The sequence below is a fragment of the Poecilia latipinna genome, unplaced genomic scaffold, assembly GCF_001443285.1.
Source record: "Poecilia latipinna isolate Pla-1442-1.1 unplaced genomic scaffold, P_latipinna-1.0 Scaffold925, whole genome shotgun sequence".
Classification (NCBI taxonomy): Eukaryota; Metazoa; Chordata; class Actinopteri; order Cyprinodontiformes; family Poeciliidae; genus Poecilia; species Poecilia latipinna.
This window is the reverse complement of record NW_015113541.1, coordinates 218,660-237,983: the sequence shown is the minus strand read 5'-3', so window position 1 is coordinate 237,983 and position 19,324 is coordinate 218,660. Positions and strand designations below refer to the sequence as shown.

The 19,324-nt window shown below is 36.5% G+C and overlaps 2 protein-coding genes across 2 annotated transcripts in view; both read right to left on the bottom strand.

The window, feature by feature from the left end:
- Positions 1 to 234: 234 nt before the first annotated feature.
- On the bottom strand, positions 235 to 11,901 carry rab31 (RAB31, member RAS oncogene family). Its single transcript, XM_015049090.1, has 7 exons — positions 11,698 to 11,901; positions 9,961 to 10,040; positions 7,678 to 7,759; positions 5,021 to 5,092; positions 4,622 to 4,728; positions 3,217 to 3,326; positions 235 to 1,683 (listed from the first exon to the last, which is right to left on the bottom strand). The coding sequence occupies exons 1-7, from the start codon at positions 11,731 to 11,733 to the stop codon at positions 1,586 to 1,588; spliced, it is 585 nt and encodes a 194-aa protein (XP_014904576.1). The 5' UTR covers positions 11,734 to 11,901; the 3' UTR covers positions 235 to 1,585.
- A 2,661-nt stretch (positions 11,902 to 14,562) lies between these two features.
- The window catches only part of ralbp1 (ralA binding protein 1), a 16,943-nt gene continuing 12,181 nt past the window's right edge, over positions 14,563 to 19,324 (bottom strand). The window contains exons 5-10 of the mRNA XM_015049087.1: positions 18,941 to 19,102; positions 18,036 to 18,167; positions 17,081 to 17,191; positions 16,867 to 16,988; positions 16,673 to 16,793; positions 14,563 to 15,182 (exon numbers count right to left, since the gene is read on the bottom strand). Of these exons, the coding sequence (XP_014904573.1) occupies positions 14,880 to 15,182; positions 16,673 to 16,793; positions 16,867 to 16,988; positions 17,081 to 17,191; positions 18,036 to 18,167; positions 18,941 to 19,102 (951 nt within the window). The 3' untranslated portion in view covers positions 14,563 to 14,879. The remainder of the gene's footprint in view (positions 15,183 to 16,672; positions 16,794 to 16,866; positions 16,989 to 17,080; positions 17,192 to 18,035; positions 18,168 to 18,940; positions 19,103 to 19,324) is intronic.

The window sequence follows — 19,324 nt, the reverse complement described above, 5'->3', positions numbered from 1 at the left end:
AGTACAGGCCATCCAGCTCAGTCAATTTTGTCCAACACCACAGCAGCAATTTGTTACGTAATCTGCCACATAATTCTAATTTACTTTACCGATGCACGATCCTAAATAAATGTCAGGGGATAGACATTCAAATTACCTCCTTAAAGTTTGAAGTTCAAACTCGAGTTACATCTATACGTCAAGACGTCTCAATTAAATTGCAAATGCAAAAAAACTTTGGAAACAAAACAAAGAAAGTGTATGAATAATACTTTATTGCAATGTTTTAATACACAAAATTAGACCTGTTGTACTGGGAAAACAGGGATGCATGACTTATACATACTGGATGAGATTAACTATAAAGAGTGGGCACTTTCAAAGTGCAGTTAGACTGTACCAACAATCATTGTCTTAGTGGTAGTCACTTATCTAGATAAAAAAAACAAAAAACAACAAAGGCACTTTTGTGACATTTCATCTAATACTGAAGGTCATAATCAAACTAAACATTGACAAAAAAAAAAACAGTTTTAACATTCAAATCTCAGCAATCTTTCATTTTAAAGTCACAGCTTGCAGTGCAGGGATAGGCTGTAGTCACAACTCTGACGTTTACTCACACTTTAAATGATATTTCACTGCGTAACTGTTTTTAGGTTCCTAGAAAAGTTGGATTCAACATTCAGATAAACACACGTAGGAATCCATGAGTGTGGATCTGAATCCAATATACAAAAAAGATATTAATATTACATCAAATGGTAGTAAAAAATAATCCAGTTCATTTACTGACACTGTGGTGAACAGTAAAGGTGAAATTTGTAGGTGTTTAATTAAATGCTGTGATTTTTAAAAAGTGGTGAAAACCAAAACAGTAATGTTAGCCCCCTTCACCCCCCAAAAAAACATTGCGTTTTCCTACAAGTCAAAAAATCTTGTTCAAAATATCATTTAAACAACAACTAGATGTTTTCTAGTAAATTTCCTGCAGTTTTTTTTAAGTATAATTAACACAAATGGTAAAAACAAAGCTGTCAGCTATTTACAGTCATTCTCTGTAGTGAACACTTAAATGTTTCAACATGTACCAAACATCTTCTCCAAACTCATGATGAAGTTCATTCTGCAGAATCATAGTAAAACCTTTATAGAGGAATGTAAAGGTATTTGAGCGACTCAAAGAAATGCTCAGCTGAAGTTTGTACAAAACAAACAAACAAACAAACAAACAAACAAACAAACAAACAAACAAAAATCTATGAATACATGAATATGAATAAAGCTGGTCAAAGAGCCACAGTAAAATGCATGAACAACAAAATCCAGCATGTAAACAGCAAATGAGTCTGGATAATCTGGGATTATAACGTGAGAGGTGTAATTTTGTCAAACCACCACTAGAGGGAGACAAACCAAAAGACTTCTGGTGATCAGAAGAAATCAAATTCAGTTAAATAAATTGGTGTTTTGATCTAATTAACGCTGTTTTTTACTTTTTGGTGACCTTGGTTTACCTTCTGCGTCGTCCCCCGCAGGCAGGACGTCATGTGCGTTTGGATTTTGTTTAGGGTCTCGTGTTTGGCAGCCAAATGATCTCCTCTGACTAGCAGCACCTCCTGGTGGTGGGATTGGGCGGCCGGGTGAGTTTAAAGGAATCGTTGCTCTCCACTTCAGCGTTTTGCAGGGGTGGGATCTGTTTACCTAACGAGGCAGAAACAACAGTTACTGACTGACACATGAAGGGGTTTCATCAAGAAGCTTTCGCTGCACAGCCAAAGGTTTCTGGCACAACTTCAGCTCCTTCCCCGGTGCTTCGAGCGGGACAGAGATCTGGTGATGGGAAGACTCCAGCAGCACTTGAATTACGGAGGAAACAACTTTATCAACAGACTACTTTAAACATTTAACTTCTGGAGGTCGGACATAAAAAGTAAAAAAACGGCAATATTAAAAAAAATTTTTGTGACATTCTGGGTTATAATTTGAGAGCAGGAGGAATTTTTTAAAAACCAAAAGAGTTTTTGAATATCAGTGTGGGATAGATCTATGGAATAGATTAAATGATAAGCTCAAACAGTGCAAATATCAATTAGGTGATTGGAAAACATGTTGCATAGTGTGGGTGTCTCAAAGGCCAAAAAATGCTATTGCTGATATTAATAATTTGTAAAAATTGTACATTCATTGATTAGAATTGTTTGAGTGTGGGAATATTTTCAGAAGCAGCTAAAAGTGCACAGAATTTGCAAAAAAAAAAAAAATCTAATATTTGAACAAACTGCCACCATGCATGATGAATATTATACAAATAATTACAGTTAACACCAAACACCTTCATTTATCGTAACTAATACTAGCAGTAATAAGAAATAAGTAACTTAACTGGATTCTTGTCTGTTTTTTCCTTCTTTTTTTCCTATTTCTAAGTTTTTAGGTTACTAGAAATGCCAGCAGGTCTGCTTACGCTCTGCTGACCTCCATTTAATAAATAAATAATACACTACATCTACAAAAAATACTACTACTATTAATAGTGATAACAGACACAGAAAAACTGCAGAAATACGTTTATCAACATCAGTATAGATGTTGATAAACGTATTTCTGCAGTTTTCTTCAGTCTTAAGTTACTTTAAGCCTATCATAAAACTTTTAGCTCATTTTAAGCAAATAAAAAAAGCAACAGTAATAATATTGATAATCATGATATTTTTACACCCACAACATTCATGATTTTCACATCAGTACATGCCTTGGTTTGACACTCCACCTAGAACCTAAGAAATTGTATTATTAAATTAAATAATTTGGCAAATATAGCCACAAAATGACAACATTTGGTGAGGAACTATTTCAGGTTTTGTAAAAATGTGTTTTCTTTTCTTTAGTCTGAGATAAATCTGTTTTTTATTCATCCATGCTGCAGATTATGTAGGCAAGGCCAGAAAACTATGAATAAATTGGGATGTGGAATGTAAATGGGAAATGTCTCCAGGCATTGGTTTCATCAAAGTTAGTTTGTTGTTTACATGGACAGGCTAGTATAAGAACCGTCAAAAGACAGGAAAAGAACAAAAAGAGAAATACATTTTATTTCCCTATGATTCCATCAGAAGAAACATATTTCACTGCAACTTTGTCAATAAATCTTATGAAATGTTGCTTGGAAGAACATAAAAGTAAAGGAGCTACAGACAGAATCAACAGACGGAAGAAAACGTCATGAAAACCTACTGATTTTCTGAAAGAGCTCCTCGACGTTCACTGCATTTCTGGCACTGGTCTCAATAAAAATAGCTGCAATTGATTCAGCAAACTCCTTTGCTTCCTTCATAGGAACTTCCCTGTGAAACAGAAGAACAGCGAGAAAGTGGAAAAAGATGGAAAATAGTACAGTAGTTGCAAGCAATTCTCCTTTCTTCTATTTGTAACTGGAGAATGTTGGGACAAATGCTGAAAAAACTGCATGGAGTAAGAAAAATTACAGCAATTAGGACGCTTGTTTCTTTTTCCAGTGGTAAAAATGTGTGAGATGAAAAGTTAATCTCCCAAACCTTGAAGACTCTGATGTCTGTGTTCTTGAGTTTATTACTTTTGCATTTTAGAAAGTTTCATTATTGTTAAAATACAGCCACAGATAACATGCAGTGCTGCGAAAAACTATATAATCCCTTTAAGATTTCTTCTACTTTTACCGTTTAGTGGCACTTAATGTTTTACATTAGCAAACACATTTTCAGAGCAGACAGAGGTAGACTGAATAAACACCCAGTTTTCCAATAATGATTTCATTTAGCAATCCAAAAGAACAACAAGAAGTAGACTAAAAGATCTCAGAAAGCAACACATCCAAGATAAAGACATCCAAAAACAGATGAGACAAGGTAAGAGTCATCACCCAACAATGGAGAAACGCTTCACAGTGTTGAACCTTGGTCTACCATAGTTACTCCGAGTCATTGTCAACTCATCCAGGAAGTCACCAAACAGCATCCATAGGCTTCTGTAAGGTCAGTGTTTATGTTTCAAGATCCACAAACACAAAGGCCCGCCTCATATTTGCAAACAATATCTTGGTGATCCTCAGGAGCCGTGGTAAAGTATTTTAAGGACGAATAAGACAAAAGAGGACCATTCTGGATCGAGTGTGTCGTTGTACATCTGATTATTACATTGATTGAACCAGGAGTCCTCCCCTACTAAAACCAAAATGGAGAATATTGGGGCATTAACCTTGAGTTATAAAACCAAGCAACTCCACACCTAATGGATAAAAAACTAAACAAACACAAACTGAAGATTTGCAGTCGCTTAGGCAAAGTCTGGATATAAACCTAACAGACACATTAAACAGGCCATTGACACTTGAAAAACCTTAATGTGTCTGAATAACAGGGGAACGAATTCCTCAACAGCGAAGTAAAACACTCAGCTGTTGCCACTAAAAATGGCTCAACCAGCTATTAGGTTTAGGGAGCAATTACTTTTCCACACAGGGCCAGGTTGGCATATTTTTCCCTTTAATAAATAAAAACGGTCTATTGTACTCAGGTTTTCTTAGATGCTGAAATTCTGGTGTAGATCCAAAAGAAAACTAAAAACATCCTACTTCATGGCACAAGAGAGGAAATAATCTCACCTGATGTCTCCTAAATCATTCTTGTTTCCTGCTATGGCTACAACGATGTCCTCCGGGCCGTGCTCCTTCAGCTCCTTCACCCACTTCTTCAGTGTCTGGAAAGAGTCCTGGAAAGCAGGAACACGCTGTGGTCAGCTCTGGAACACGCCCAGCGTTTATTACCTTGTGTCACACACTCAGAGTTTTGCTGTTTTCACACTAGTTTCCAAGGGCCGACGAGGAAAGTATGACATTTGTAGGTCATGGAGGCACAGCATCCCAGGGCGATGGAAAAGTAATACAGTTTTATAAGCGGATCTTATTATCAGAACCAGTTTTTTCCATTCACATCCATTCAAAACAGATATTTGCTTTTTTTATATATATATTGAGGGTTGGAGATCAGTTTGTTCCACTCACCAGTTTAGTTATGTCGTAAACAATGACAGCAGCAGCTGATCCCCTGTAGTACATAGGAGCTAAGGAATGGAACTGGAAAAGAACAAGTTTTAGTAGTTAGAATCAGCAAACAAATACTGATCTTCCACATTTAAAATTAACTAAAGATTAGGCAAATTAAAAAAAAATATGGTTGAAATGTAGTTAAAGGAAAACCAGTTAAAAATCTAAATGGTAAAATAAAACATTCCTCTTCAGAGTGACACTCCCCAGCTGCTCCTTGGGGATCATGAAGGCGTTTCCAGGCCAGGAGGGATGAGCCGCCCCGTCACTGACTTCTGGGTCTGCTCCAGGCCCGGAGAACCTCCAGTAGGATTACTGATGAGTGAAGCTTTAAATCTAACAAATGTGCACAGTGTAGTGGATGTTTTGCTTTTTGAAAAAGGTGATTTTGAGGCTTTTCCCCCACCAAGGTGCAGATAGAGGTGGTGGGCATTGTGTTTGAAGAATGTGTGAATATAAATGAGTGCTTAATGTTCTGTTTACATGTAATGAAATGTGCAACATCAGTAAAACTGCCCTCGCTGTCGTCAGCATAAACTTGAGTCATACTTTCCATTTGGTAAAATAAACATGACAAAAAGGGATCTCCTCAGTCTCTTTCTCTACAGCTGAAAAACCCCAAAACAATTCAACAATTTTTCTTTTTTATGCTCCTTTTATTCAGCAACATATCTGCTGACAATTATACAAAACAAAATACTTAATCGTCTCCATTTTAGATCACAGACCGTTCTGCATAATGGAACAACCCCAGTGACATGACATCTCCAGATATTGTGTTTACACACATCCAGGAAATATATGAACTAGTTTTTCCATGCAGTAAGCAAGTTTGGCAAGTCCTAGGAAACTCCACCCACTCACACCCGGCCACACATGCACTGCCAACCTCCTTCAATCAAATAAATCACAGCGATGTCACTCAGTCACTCGCATTCTCTCAGTTGGCTTTATTACATAGCATAAAACCATAAATATGGCAGATATAAAAACATAAGTGTGGAGGCCTCTGCTTTGGCAGAGGCCAAAAAAATTGGTTTGTGGTTACTGTTTATCATTGTAGGTTCTGATCAGCTGTGGCAGTCAGCCCGACTGGCAGCATCTGGCCAGTAATCCCAGGGTCTTAAAGCTGACTGAAGTTTGCAATAAACTGGAACAAGTTCCACCTGGCATTCTGAGACAACTGAACACACATGTAATGATGTTAATGTAATTTATTTATTTTTGTAAATACATTGTAAATTATTGTCCTTCAATGTACGTCTCAATGGGTTGCTTTGTCACAGCCAATGAGTCAGGTCATGACAAATTGGGGGCTTGTCCGGGACCAAAACCCAGAACCTCCTGGGTCGTGACAGCGGTCCATTTCTATGGCTCAAGAATGATATAAATGAACAAGTTTTCACATCTTTAGGCCAATCACCAAAAAAAATGAATATTTTTTGCCGCAGTGCAAAACAAAACTGTGCCATATCAAATGCCCAAACATTCAAACAAAATTCAAATTAGGATTTCTGAAATGTTGTAATCAGCGGATAAAAAAATAAAAAAAAAAATAAAAAATGCCTGTAATTCTCCAGAACCTCCAAATGTCAAAGGAAAATATTCAGGTTCGAATTCTGCATCTCTGAAGTCTAGCAAAGATCCCCAAAATGTAGATACTTTAGTTTTAGTGTAGAGAGAGCAGGTTACATTCTGTTAATCTAGCAGTAAAGAACTGATGCATAACAGAAATCCATAAAATTCATGATGCTTGCAGAAGAAAACAAATTTAGTTTTGGAAAAATGTTTGTTAGATGTCAGACATTTGTGAGAGACTTCAGTCACCAGGACACCTGGATATGAAGTGAATGAATTTCCAATAATTGCAGAGGCTTCTTGGAATTATCTTATCAACCACTTCTAATTCTAACCGGCCCATTTGAACATGCCTCAAAGGTGGATGCAGTCAGAATAAAATACATCACTCACAGGTGATTACTGCTCTCTGTTTTTATAAGCTTTTGTCCAAAAAAATAAGAAGACTGATCTCTTGACTAAAGAACTCCACACCAAACAGATGCAAAAATGGCTGGCTATGATGACACAGGAAGTAGAAGAACAGCGCCCTTATTTTCAGTCTGGTGAAAATAAGGCTTGCCAAGTTTCCACATAACACCTTAAGGAAATCTGTTTTGTATTGCATTTCCAGCATCAGCAGACACTAAAACACAAATACTATTTTGTCAATTTGTCAAAGAAAGTTTACAATTTTGTATTATTTCTTTGGCCATGATTTAGTTGAAACTACAAGACATTTAATAAAAATGCTTTTACGAGGAGACAAATCCTGCTTTTATATAAATAAACTGCTACTTCAGTACAGACTCACTAATAAGAGTTTATTCTTCTCTCCATTTTATTTTCAGTTTAAAATAAGTGAAAAGAAACTTAATATTGCCTTTTCGTCAAAAGACAAAGTGTCTCCTAACCTTTGAACACAATTAATCACCCTAAAAATAACACAATGTGATGATTTGGCTGTCTGGCCCAAAGATGTAATGGAAAACAACCTCATAAGCATGATTCATGGAGTCCAGAGTCTAAACTTAAAGAATTACTGACTAGCTGCTCACCCGTTCTTGTCCAGCTGTGTCCCAAATCAGAAATTTATGTAGTTCGTTCCCACATGGTACAGTCTTGGTCAGGAAAGATGCCCTGTGGACAATGAGGTGAATTTCTCAACAATGGTTCTCCAGACATTCTTATCTGTTCAAATCAGCAACAAGAATTTATAATGAAGTTTGATGGTGAATCCAGGAGACTTTAGAGGCAATAAAACACAAATTGAAATTAATTCTTCTGTTATTTGTAATTCTAAAAACAAATTTAGCTAAGAAAAACATAAATTATTTAAAACTTTTACACTTTTTGTTGCGTTAAAAACACATTTGAATGTGTTTCAAATGCGAAACACATTCAAATATGTGTTTATAATTATAAAAACTTTTTTTTAAATCAACAGCGCACTCAATACTCAAAATGTGAAAGCATGTTTTCAGGCATCTTAATACCAGTCTTAAGTGTATGTCTACAAGCCTTCTTCACCCTAGCACCATTTTTCTCTGTAGGTCAGCCAGACTAGAAAGCCATTTTAGGTCAATCAGATAAAGGTCAGGCTTCTGTGTGGGTTATTCCAGAACATCTAGTCATTCTCTTGTTGGGAGAGATTTTTAGAAACTCCAATGCTGCCAAAATATGCCAGAGTATAATTCCTACAAATATACTCTGCCACAGTCCAAACCTTGAGGTCTCACTGATTAAAACAAAATTTCTGCTTTGATTCAAGTGTGAACTGGGAGATAAGCTTCTCAGTGATGTGTGTAAATCTGATGCACCTAAGCTCAGCTCTGAGTGACAAAGCAAAGGGGGTGAATAATGTCAAAAATGTGACTACTTTGTGATGTACATGCTTTTTTGTAGGGATGCCTGGATATAAGAATTTGTGCCAAGATTAATTTCCAATAGTAATACTGTTAAAATTCTTAATAACTGATATGTACCAATACCACATACTACATTTGGTATTGTTGTAGGTTTACTACCCTTTCGACACTGAAAACCACTTCCAGGTTTCAGTAAAAGCCTCTCTGTCATCTCTGTTACCTGACCAAATAAATCACACATGACCAACACTTTCCAAACACAAACGGAAATGAACATTGGTTGTATATACCGGCCCAGTATTACTTGTCCAAAACCAATCTGTTTAAAAATTACTAAATTTGGCCAATACCAGTATTAATGCAGATATGTACTTTATTGCATAGATTGTTTTTAAAGGATAGCTTTTCTCAGATTAGTTTTAGAATAAGTTTTTAATCTATGGCTATGTTCATACTGCAGCCCGAAGTGACCCAATTCAGATTTTTTGTCAAATCAGATTTTTTTTTGGTGTGGAAGTTCACACCTCCAAATAAATGCGACCTGTATGTGTTCTTCAGTGTGAACTGCAAATGACCTCAAAGTGCCCCGCATGCGCAGTAGAGAGCGCAATAACATCAGCGTTCTCAGTGTTTTGCCAACCGCCATAAAGAAATAGTGCTCAGTGTTAGTGGAAGCAAACATGGATGCTAACGGTTGAGCATAGCTTACAATTATGAAGTCGTTAACAACTTAATCCTCATTATAGTCCACCATGATGGTTGTTTTTCTTCCCGCTTGCTAATATCAGAATAGTGGCATTTGTTGAGTATCAATAACGTTCAGGTCGGATGAATGCGACCTGGCCGTAAGGTCACATTTGAATCGGATATCCAAGTGGCCTGGGTCGCATTGGAAAGGAATCCAACCTGGGTTGTTCAGTCTGTCATTAAAATATCAGATACAGAATGCAGCCTAACAAATGCGGAACAATTAACAATTAGAAAGCGAATACTTTCTAGTGTCACTGAAAAAATAAATAGCAGATAAATGAGATAAATTTTATCTAATTTTACAAAGTCTCTGTTGGTCACCCTTTTAATTTTTCCATAATGTGTCCCTGTTCTTATCCAGATGTCCTCCATCAAACCCATAAAGCCAAAACCTGCAGATAATCTCACAGAATTGGGCTAATTTTCAGCCCATATGTAAAGTATCTCATATGTGAATAGTCAGTCTGCAAAACTGCTCAGTTTACAGTAGGATTGTCACATGCCAATATCAATATCAGAAATTGGTCCGATATCAGCCAAAAAAACAAGTATTAGAATATATCGGCATGCATCTAAAAACTCCAATATAAGCATGTCGATAGAAGCCCCAGCATTTCTGAATTAGCCTTGATTTGAGCATCGATCTGTTAAACGTTGCCACAAAACAACACTGATAGACTTGTTTGCAGCAGTGGCAGAACCTCGTGTGATTCATATACTCACCCTATGGTGGGGCTTATATTGTGATCAAAATGATCTTGAACAAATCTGCAAACAATGCTGGATTTACCCACTCCTGTGTCCTGAAAGCAGAGAGGGTCACATGTCAGTCACAGCAAACAGAAGCACACAATCTAGGGTCCCTTTGAACCAAACTGATTGAGCAACTGGATAGTCAGGAGCTCAGCTGATCAGTCCTTCAATATCAATACTGACCTTAGGTTTACAGCAAAAATTTATGTCATTTGTTTTTGTTTACCCAAGTAAGCAGAAATTATATGTGGTGCTATGAAAAAGTGTTTGTGCTTTGTGATCTAAAACATTTCAGTTTTCAATTTACAATTTCATTTAATTTAGAATAGTTGGCCCATTTAGGTCCCATTTAGATGTGAACTTTGACTCCAAAACTTGTATTTTGTTCTTTAGTTTTGAGCCATTCAGAAGTGGACTTGTTGGTATGTTTTTAAACTAAAGGCCTAAGAAGGACATGCGACTGTAGAATAACGTCTCTGCTGCCCAGACACTGAGCTGTTAGCCTGACAGTCATGAAACGGTCATACACCAGCAGCCTTCAGTCAGAGGATTCACCGCAAGACTAACTACTACTGGAGATCCTTAACTGCCCACAGCATCACCACCCACAATCAGGCTTGTTGCAATAAGCAGTAAGTCAATTAATTGCATATTAAATACAAGCTCTATAATTTCCATTTGCGTAATTTATCATTTCTCTCTGTCTTTGTACCAAAGACTGGATGACAAAAGTCTTTAATCTGGTGCTTTGGTCTAAACTAGCCCTTTTTTGAAGGACAATTTTGTTTACAGAGACGTCATAATTTGTTTTATTGGTCGATTCTAATTTGTTTATTTACTTTGGACATTTAAAATGTCTTCCACTTCCAACGTTAAATATGCTTTAAAATCAAAAGTTTATTGATCTTTGAGAATGTTCTTGCATTCCTTTTAATTTGAAATTATTCCAACATATCATTGTACCAATAGATACAAGAAAGATACAGCTGTGACATCAAACTATTTTTATGAGCAATGGATACAGTTCAAATTGCAGGAAGTTTGTGAAAAGTTAAAGAGGATTAAATGGCTATCTCAAATGGAGCCAAAAGTACAATTATAGCCCTCTAATTAAAGGTTTTCCCGAACAAAGTGAACAGTTTTGATGAGCATGTCTGTAGCCTGTAGCTTTGTTCACAGAACTTTACAACCTTTTTAAAGTCTAAAACTTTCCACTTTCGCCTTAATTTCAGTGATAAAGTTAAATTTGTTTTATATAACTGTTAATCTTTGATAGATTGTTTAAAGATAGGTTAAAGTTTTTTTTCCCCCCTCTTCTTTATTATTTCAGTTTTTGCAGACGCAGCAGGAAACCTAACGGCTTACGTGTAGCCGCTGGTCAGTGGATGACGTCACGGGCAACAAACTGTCAAAACCGTTAAAAAGCCGTTAAGAGAAAACCGAGTAAAAACCCGGTTATTTTTTTGTTTAGATAGTGCAATAAAACAAGCCAGAACAGGACTGCGGTGCAAGTTGAGTGGATTGGACTTTTTTTTTTTTTTTTAAATAAACAAGTTTTTCGAGGTTAAACAAAGAAAAGAGCTTAAGTCTCAGCTGGAGGAATGTAGAGCCGAAGCCTCTGCGTTGCTTTTTAACGTCAAAATGTCTACCGTTATTTCCAGTCACTGATGGAATTTTCCCCCCTAGAGAAAAACATCTGCCACTTACCCCTAAAAGGCAAACTTTGAGCTCCCTTATAGCCATGACGGGTTCTTTAAAGTGTCTAAATCATCATTTGTCGGTGTTCTATCGTTGTTTTTGTCTCGTCATGTTTGTCACAGCTATTTTTCTCCACTCTTCTTGGATAACAGAGAAACCCAGCCCCTGACACAGACGGGCTGACCATCAACCCTTAAAGCTGGCAGTCCGTGTCGACTTCCGATCGAGATTTTCAAAATAAAACATTTTTCAAAAATTGGTCAGTAACATCTTTTTCATCTTAAAAAGTTAGAATGGGACAAAAAGGTACACATTTCACAAAATAATTCTTAGGTTTAATAATTATGGCTTACAAGAGTTAAAACTGCAAAATTCAGAGAAAGAAAAGTAAAATATTGCCAAAATAACTGCACAAGAAAGCAGATCAGCCCGAGCTGTGTTGGTGTCAGATTAAATCATTAATTTATCTGTGATATCACGTCAACATTAGCGGAGCTGTTAACTGTTTTGTTGTGTTTTTTTTTCTAAACAGCATCTATAATACTTACAGATTAAACCTAAAATGGACAAGCCTGCACTGAACAGAGATTTAGTCAACAACCTTCAGGTTTTCCTTTGGGTTGCTTATTTTCTGCCACAGAATAAATGTTCCTCAAACTGCAGCTGACTTCCACATGTTTTTAAACATATGAAAGATTGGATACTTTATTGTATCTCAGATTATATTGTAGAAGAGTTGTATTTGTATCCAAATAATGTACCAAAAAAAAAGTTTTCTTGCTCAGGAGGAATTTTTGCCCACTTTACTTTGCAAAATTGTTTCACTTCAGCTACATTTCAGTTTGAATTAAGTCAAAACTTTGCATAGCCCATTCCAAAACTTTTGTTTTTGAGATTTTAGTACTTACATTTAAGGTCATGTGGCAATGGATGGACATTGTTGCTGTGATGTTTTTCAGATATTTCGCATCAATTTTATGCAATATGTAGAAAGAATCATCAGGATCTTTTTATGAATATTTAAGATGGGTCTTTGTCTTGTTTTTAATCTTGGATCTGTCCCACTGACGTAATTTTTAGTACCAGTTACAGCTTTAACATGTTCTATGTTTTCACCATTTGTGGATAAAGACGCTCACTGTGCGTCTTTACTCTGGTACTCTGGAGTCAAAAAGCCTTAGAAATAGACTTTGCAGAATCATCTTTAATTTCTTTATGTTAGAGGAAAATTTATTGGTTTCAACCTACTTAATGATGTCAGAAAAGTGTGGTACAAATAGTGTACAGGTAAAACTAGACAAATGTATGGAAGAAGATCATGAAAACTGAAAAAAAGAATTCTGACTTTTTATTAATCTCAAAATTCTGAACTTTTTTTCTCATAATTTTGATATTAAAGTCAGAATTTAAGCTTGTTATTTTCTCGCTGAATTTTTTTTTTTTTTTGTCACAATTGACAAAAATACTTTTAAAGAACCAGTTTTATCGCTTTAGGATCGCTCTTCAACACCCTTATATTAAAAGGGAGCACTTAATTAGACTGGGAGCTAAAAAGTGGAAAATTCTGACACTTTCAGAGTAAAACCCCCAAACTTTCAGGCTGTGATCAACAAGCAGTGATTCAGATCAACACTTTATTCTTCACAGCATTAGTCTGCCAGCAACAGTCTGGTACAAAAGCTCCAAACAATGTGAAAATAGCCCCAGGAGAAGCTCTTGTGTAGGTTTCAGTCACAGGATTAATACAGTTATATCCAGCCTGAGACAAAAGCATGGGCAGCCACACTATAATCATCTCTACAAATCAGTAATGATATAAAAATCAACATATGAGAACATAAGAGCTCAAAATACATTGCTATAATTTACAATAAAGACCACGCCTTCGCTTTAAGTTGCATTTGAATGATGACAGTCCCTTCCAGGAGTCAAGGATCTGTGATGAAATGATGGAACACAAATATAATATTAATAATAATAAAAATAAAAATAAACTGCACACAAATAACCTACAACACCCTTCAGTGGTTTCTTCACACATCCCACATAAAACATACCCACAGATGTGCAACATCAACATTAAACCTAAAATCTCCATGTTTCCGGTGAGTGCACTTGTTTACATTTTGCTGTGATGGAATCAAGGTTTTTCTGCTCCAGTTTTCATTTCAACAAACAGCAACAGAGCTCTATATGCCACTACAAAGCTGTAAATTAAATCAGGGCATTTATTGAGCATGACACACTGCAAAAACGTAATTTAAGTATTTTTGTCTTGCTTCTAGTACAAACATGTTTAAACACTTGAAATAATACAAAAGTAACTTATGAGTAACTTTTCAGCAAGATATATGAGCTTGTTTTAGGTAATAACTCCTTAACATTGAATATAAAGTACTAGTTTCACTGGTCGATTATTTCACTCATAAGACATTTTTCCCATATTATAAGTGAAATAATCCGCCAGTCTAACTAGAAACGGGTTGCTAGGTGATGAGCTGGGCTTGGCTGGGGTTGCTAGGTAACAGCACAGTGCCTGTTTATTATGAAATACATGAAATAATCTACCAATAGAAGTCAATAATCAAGTAATTATTGACCTAAAACAAGCTCCTATATCTTGCTGAAAAGGTAATTATTAGTTAATTTTGTCATATTTCAAGGGTATGAAGATATTTACACTAGAAACGAGACAAAATACTTGGTAAGATTTGTGTTTTTGCAGTGTATGTATATTGTTAGAATGATACTGAAGTTTAAAATATACAGAGAGACCGATCAGAAGTCCTCCAGCGCTCGTATTTGTGGTTCTCTGGCGACTTGAGTTATGGCACAGTGGTCGGCGATGTCAAATTTGAGGGACTTGCAACAATCTTACATTTTGTGATGATTTCTTGATTTAATTATCAGTGAAAAATAAACTCTAATCTCTCTCACATCCATCATTGTCACCCTCTAATCCTCTTTTAAACAGGCTTGGCACAGCAGATTTGAATGAAATGGTCCCTGGGAGTTTCCACAGAGGTAGCGGATCATCTGCGACAGCTGCTACTCTGTTTCTAGGTTTTCTGTTTTGCAGTGAAGAGAAACAAAGTCAGGATGCCGCAGAGGATACAGGTGTTCAGTTTCTTGTTTTTGGTAACCAATGCTGCAGGTGAACTGACCATCTGCGGAGACGACTGTCGCTCGCCTCACATGTTGGTGTCTCGCCTGTCTTTGCTCGGTGACGGCTTTGAAGGATCCTTCAGTGGCTTCCCGTTGGTTGGGGCGGGCGCGTCTCCAGTGGCGGCCACGGTGGAGATGGAGCGTTTGGTTTGTTCCTCGCTGCGGGCCTCCGGGCTCGGCTGAGTGGGAGGAGCTTGTTCGGCCGGCGGCGGGACGGTTAGCTCCTGCTGCTGCTGCTTGTGGCTCTGCAGCAGGCGGAGCTGGACCCGGAGCTCCAGGATGGCTTCCTGCTCCTCGTGGATGGCCTGGTTCAGATGGGTGTTTTTGTTCTGGAGGGAAACAATGTCAATACTTCAGTGGCTGCAACTAACGACTATTTTAGTAATTGATTATTCTGACAATTAAGTGATTATTCTCACAATCAAACAATTATTCTGTTGATTAAAAGATTGTTCTGACAATTAATCAACAGCCCTGATGATTAATTTATTATCTTCACAATTAATTAATTGTTCTGTTGATTAATTGATTATTCTGATGATTAATCAATTATTCTGACAATTATTCACATAATCAGTTGCTTATTCTGACTATTAATCGATTATTCTGTTAATTGTGGTGATGATCTTTTGTTCTGACAATAGATCGTTCTGTCAATTAATATATTATCCTCACAATTAATCGATTCTTCTGTTGATTAATCTAATGATTCTAATGATTAATCAACTATTCTCACCATCAATTATTCTCACAATTAATTGCTTGTTCTGACTATTAATCAATTATCCTGTTGATTGATTGGTGTGACAAATATCCTTTTCTTCTGTCAATTAATATATTATCCTCAGGATTAATCAATTATTCTGTTGACTGATTGTTTCGACGATTAATCTGAGACAAAAATCGGCAAATTTTTCTGTTTTTTTATTTAAACCCTTACGCCTTTTGTATACAATATTTAAAATACATCAAAAAATGCAAATAAACAATTTTACTTGTTTCAATGACAAAATAAACATCTAATTTCCATAAATGCAACAATAATTTTAGCAGACTTAGAAATATTTCCTTTGTTTATTTAATCAAGTCCTACTGGTTGATCTGGCACACCATATATTGTTTTATTGTTTTACGCTCTTAAAGACAAGTTTGTTCATTATTATAGGGTAGGTTTCTATTAGTACCGTCATGAATGCTTTTTTCTTTTTCTCATGGGTAATTTCTGCACGTTTGTATTTTTGTATAACATCCAGTAACATCATTTCTTTAGTGAACGCTTAATCATTTGTAGCAACCGATGCAGCTGTAGCTAAAAATTATTTCTAATGTCAACATGTGAAAGGCTCGGCTCTTTCTGTTTAATATAGTTTGGGGCTGATCTGCTGACTAGTTTTTGGATTAACTGATTAATAATGGGATGCAAAAGGGGATTAACGGGAGATTTTTTACTTAATATGAACCAGGTAAAGCTAAGTTAAGCCACTGGATGGTTTCTTTGAATCTTATATGTAACATATTTGTACAGTTTTGGTTTAATTACTGCTGTCAGTGTCTTTTTCTTTTAGCAAATGGCCTTTTATCAGGCTGTTAACTCCAGTCAATGATTACTAAAGTAGCTGCTAATTGTAGTAATTTAATAACTTCTAGGAGGCTTAAATACAGTGAAGCACAAACGCATGTTAGATTTTTGTTTCAAAATAAAAAAAGTTTAAGGGGTAGGAATACTTTTGCACACTCTTAGAGTTTTAACAAGCATTTCTTTTAACTTTACACTCTTGGTGCCCAAACAGGCCGTTAAACCATCCTGAACATTTCTCACCTCTAGTTCCTCGTTTTGTTTCTGCAGGTCTTCCAGTATCATCTGCAGCTCTTCCTCATCTTCACTCTCACTTTCGCTGTCTGAGGAATACTCCTCTGTCTCGCTGCGGCCCTGCTGCCGACTGATGAGGAAACACGCCGCTGTTACCACGCTATAATCACAAAAATTAAAACGATTCTCTGCTCTTCTCCTACCTCTGAATGTCTGCGATTTCCGCCCTCAGCCTCTCGATTTCTTCCTTCTCGGTGGCGATTTGCCTCCGCAGCACTTGTTCGAGCGCAATCAGCTCCTCCTGTTCGGTCAGGATCTCATTCTCCTGATCACCCAAAAGAAATTGTGCAGAATTTTAATGCTGAATTTACTGGCATGCTTTTGATTTAGTCACACGAAAGTGTATGAATGAGTCACCTGTGCTAAAAGTAGGTTGATGACTTCCTCTTCGTTCTCGGTCATTTCCTCTTTGGACACGTCCTCCTTTGAGAGACTGGCGATTTCTTGTGCTATTTTACTCTCACACTCCTGACAACACAAATGAAAAAGAATAGAATAGAAATAAGCTTTATTCCAAAGGAAAATCAGATGTAGACTCAAAGAAAATAAAATCTTACCAAGTATTTTCGGTCTAGTTACTAGTTCAAATATGTTATTACAAAACAAACTTACAAGCAACTTTTCAGCATCGTTTTAGGTCAATAATTCATGAAAATTGAATAAAATTTCCATTGTCAGATTTTTTCACTTTCAACATGGGGAGAATGTCTTGTTATAAGTGAAATAATGTGAAACTAGCACAACTTCATCAATACCGAGGAATTACTGACTTAAAGCAAACTAATACATCTTACTGAAAAATTACTCGTAAGCTAGAACACTTAAAATAAGACAAAATGAGAAACCAGACAAAAAATGTTTAGTAAGATTTTGTGTTTTTGCAGTGTTGTCCCAGTAATTACTGAAATAAACTATAATATTGTTATTTTAAGACCATTTTCAAATGACACGCTGCAGAAAAGCTCAATTTTATCAAGTATTTTCAGCCTAACTTCTAGTGCAAGTGTACAAATGAAATAAGACAGTAAAAATAAATCTGAGCTTATTTTAGGTCAATTATTCCTGAATATTGATGAAAAACTTAAAGTTTTACTGGCAGATTATTTTATTTGAAACATGGGGAAAATGTCTTGTTATAAGCATAATGATGGAGCTGCAGTTATTGATTAAAACAATTTAATTCCATCATTTTAATAATGGATAAATCTGAATTCATGCAGGATTCAGCAACAGCTAAATGTCTGCTGTGTTTTTTTGCCTCCTGAGTTTTCCTTCATCTATAATTGATCATTCCGGACGATGGGATCGTTACCTGCCGCTTGGCCTCCCTCAGCTTGCGTTTGAGAGCCGTCAGGATTCTCTGGACCTCCCAGAGCCGCTCCTCCTTGGACAGGTCCTTCACGCCCGCCTGCAGGTCTCTGTGCAGGCAGTTCAGCAGGAACTCCTGGACACACACATCTTCACTGGTTCACACTGATCCAAGACAACGAGCCTGACAAGCATGCAGGCGTCAAACACAACAACAAACGGCTGCAACAACACCAAGTCTGGGTTCCTGCAGTGCTTCCAAACTTATTCAGACTCATTCATACTTGTTCTACGTTAGTTTTTATGCGCTAGTTTTAGAACAACTGTGGAACAAATAAAATCTGAGGTTCACTCTGTTGTAAACATTTTTTGAAATGCTTGTGCTCACAAGTTAATATTGTGAAAAAATAAAAAATAAACCGTTTTTCTTGTCTTTCATTGTAAATGTTTAAAAAAAAAATTGGAAACAGAGAAAGAAATAAAAATAAAGATCCCTAAAATTTTTAAATTATGATCTAAACACAGGTTAGGAATTTAATTTAACATAAAAACATGTAAATACAACTGCATTTATTAATGTTATTAGAATTTTGTCCTGTAGAAAACTTAAGATCAGGGGAGAAAAAATAAATAAAAATAAAAATCTAATTTTTACAATTCCGATTCTTTTTTTTTAATGATTTAAAAAAAATAATAATAAAACTTATGTTTTAATCAGAGATAGGCAGAATACACAAGTAAGAGTACCACTCTAACATATTTTACTCAAGTGAAAGCATGGTAAAATCTACTCCGAAAAGGAAAGTTTTTCTAAAAAGTTACTACTTTAACAGTTCTTTTGTAACCATGCTCCCTTCTTCACACATTGAGCCGATGGAAACGAGAAAAAGACGGTGGACTGAACCCAACCTGCCGCCGAATCTCCTCCTTGATGTTATCCTGGGTCTCAGGCAGAGCGGGCATGGTCGCCATGTTGGACCAGCGCAGCGGCCGCACCACCGGCTTCAGGACAACGTCCCCAAACAGCTCCTTCACGTGGGTGAAGAAGATGTAGAGAACACGGTTCCCGATCTGAAAGGAAGAAGAAGGAAATGTTTCCACCTGCCAGCTGAAAGGTTTCCGGAGCAGCTTCTCTATAAATTCCTGAATATTTACTTGTCCTCATTACACTGATCCTGGATCAGACGTGTTTATTTAAACAGAGGAGTGGAACGAATGGAAAAGAGGAAAGAGAAAGAGAGAGAGAGACAGAGAAAGAGAGACAGAGAGAGAGTGATGGATGGATGGATGGAT

What these genes read in the sequence shown, in the direction of transcription:
- rab31 (XM_015049090.1), bottom strand. Translation starts at nt 11,733, where the DNA reads ATGGCTATAAGGGAGCTCAAAGTTTGCCTTTTAGGG. An exon ending in TTTACGACATAACTAAACTG is followed by an intron (nt 4,729 to 5,020) that starts GTGAGTGGAACA and finishes CCTGCTTTCCAG; the next exon opens with GACTCTTTCCAGACACTGAA. An exon ending in GGAGCTCTTTCAGAAAATCA is followed by an intron (nt 1,684 to 3,216) that starts GTAGGTTTTCAT and finishes CTGCCTCGTTAG; the next exon opens with GTAAACAGATCCCACCCCTG.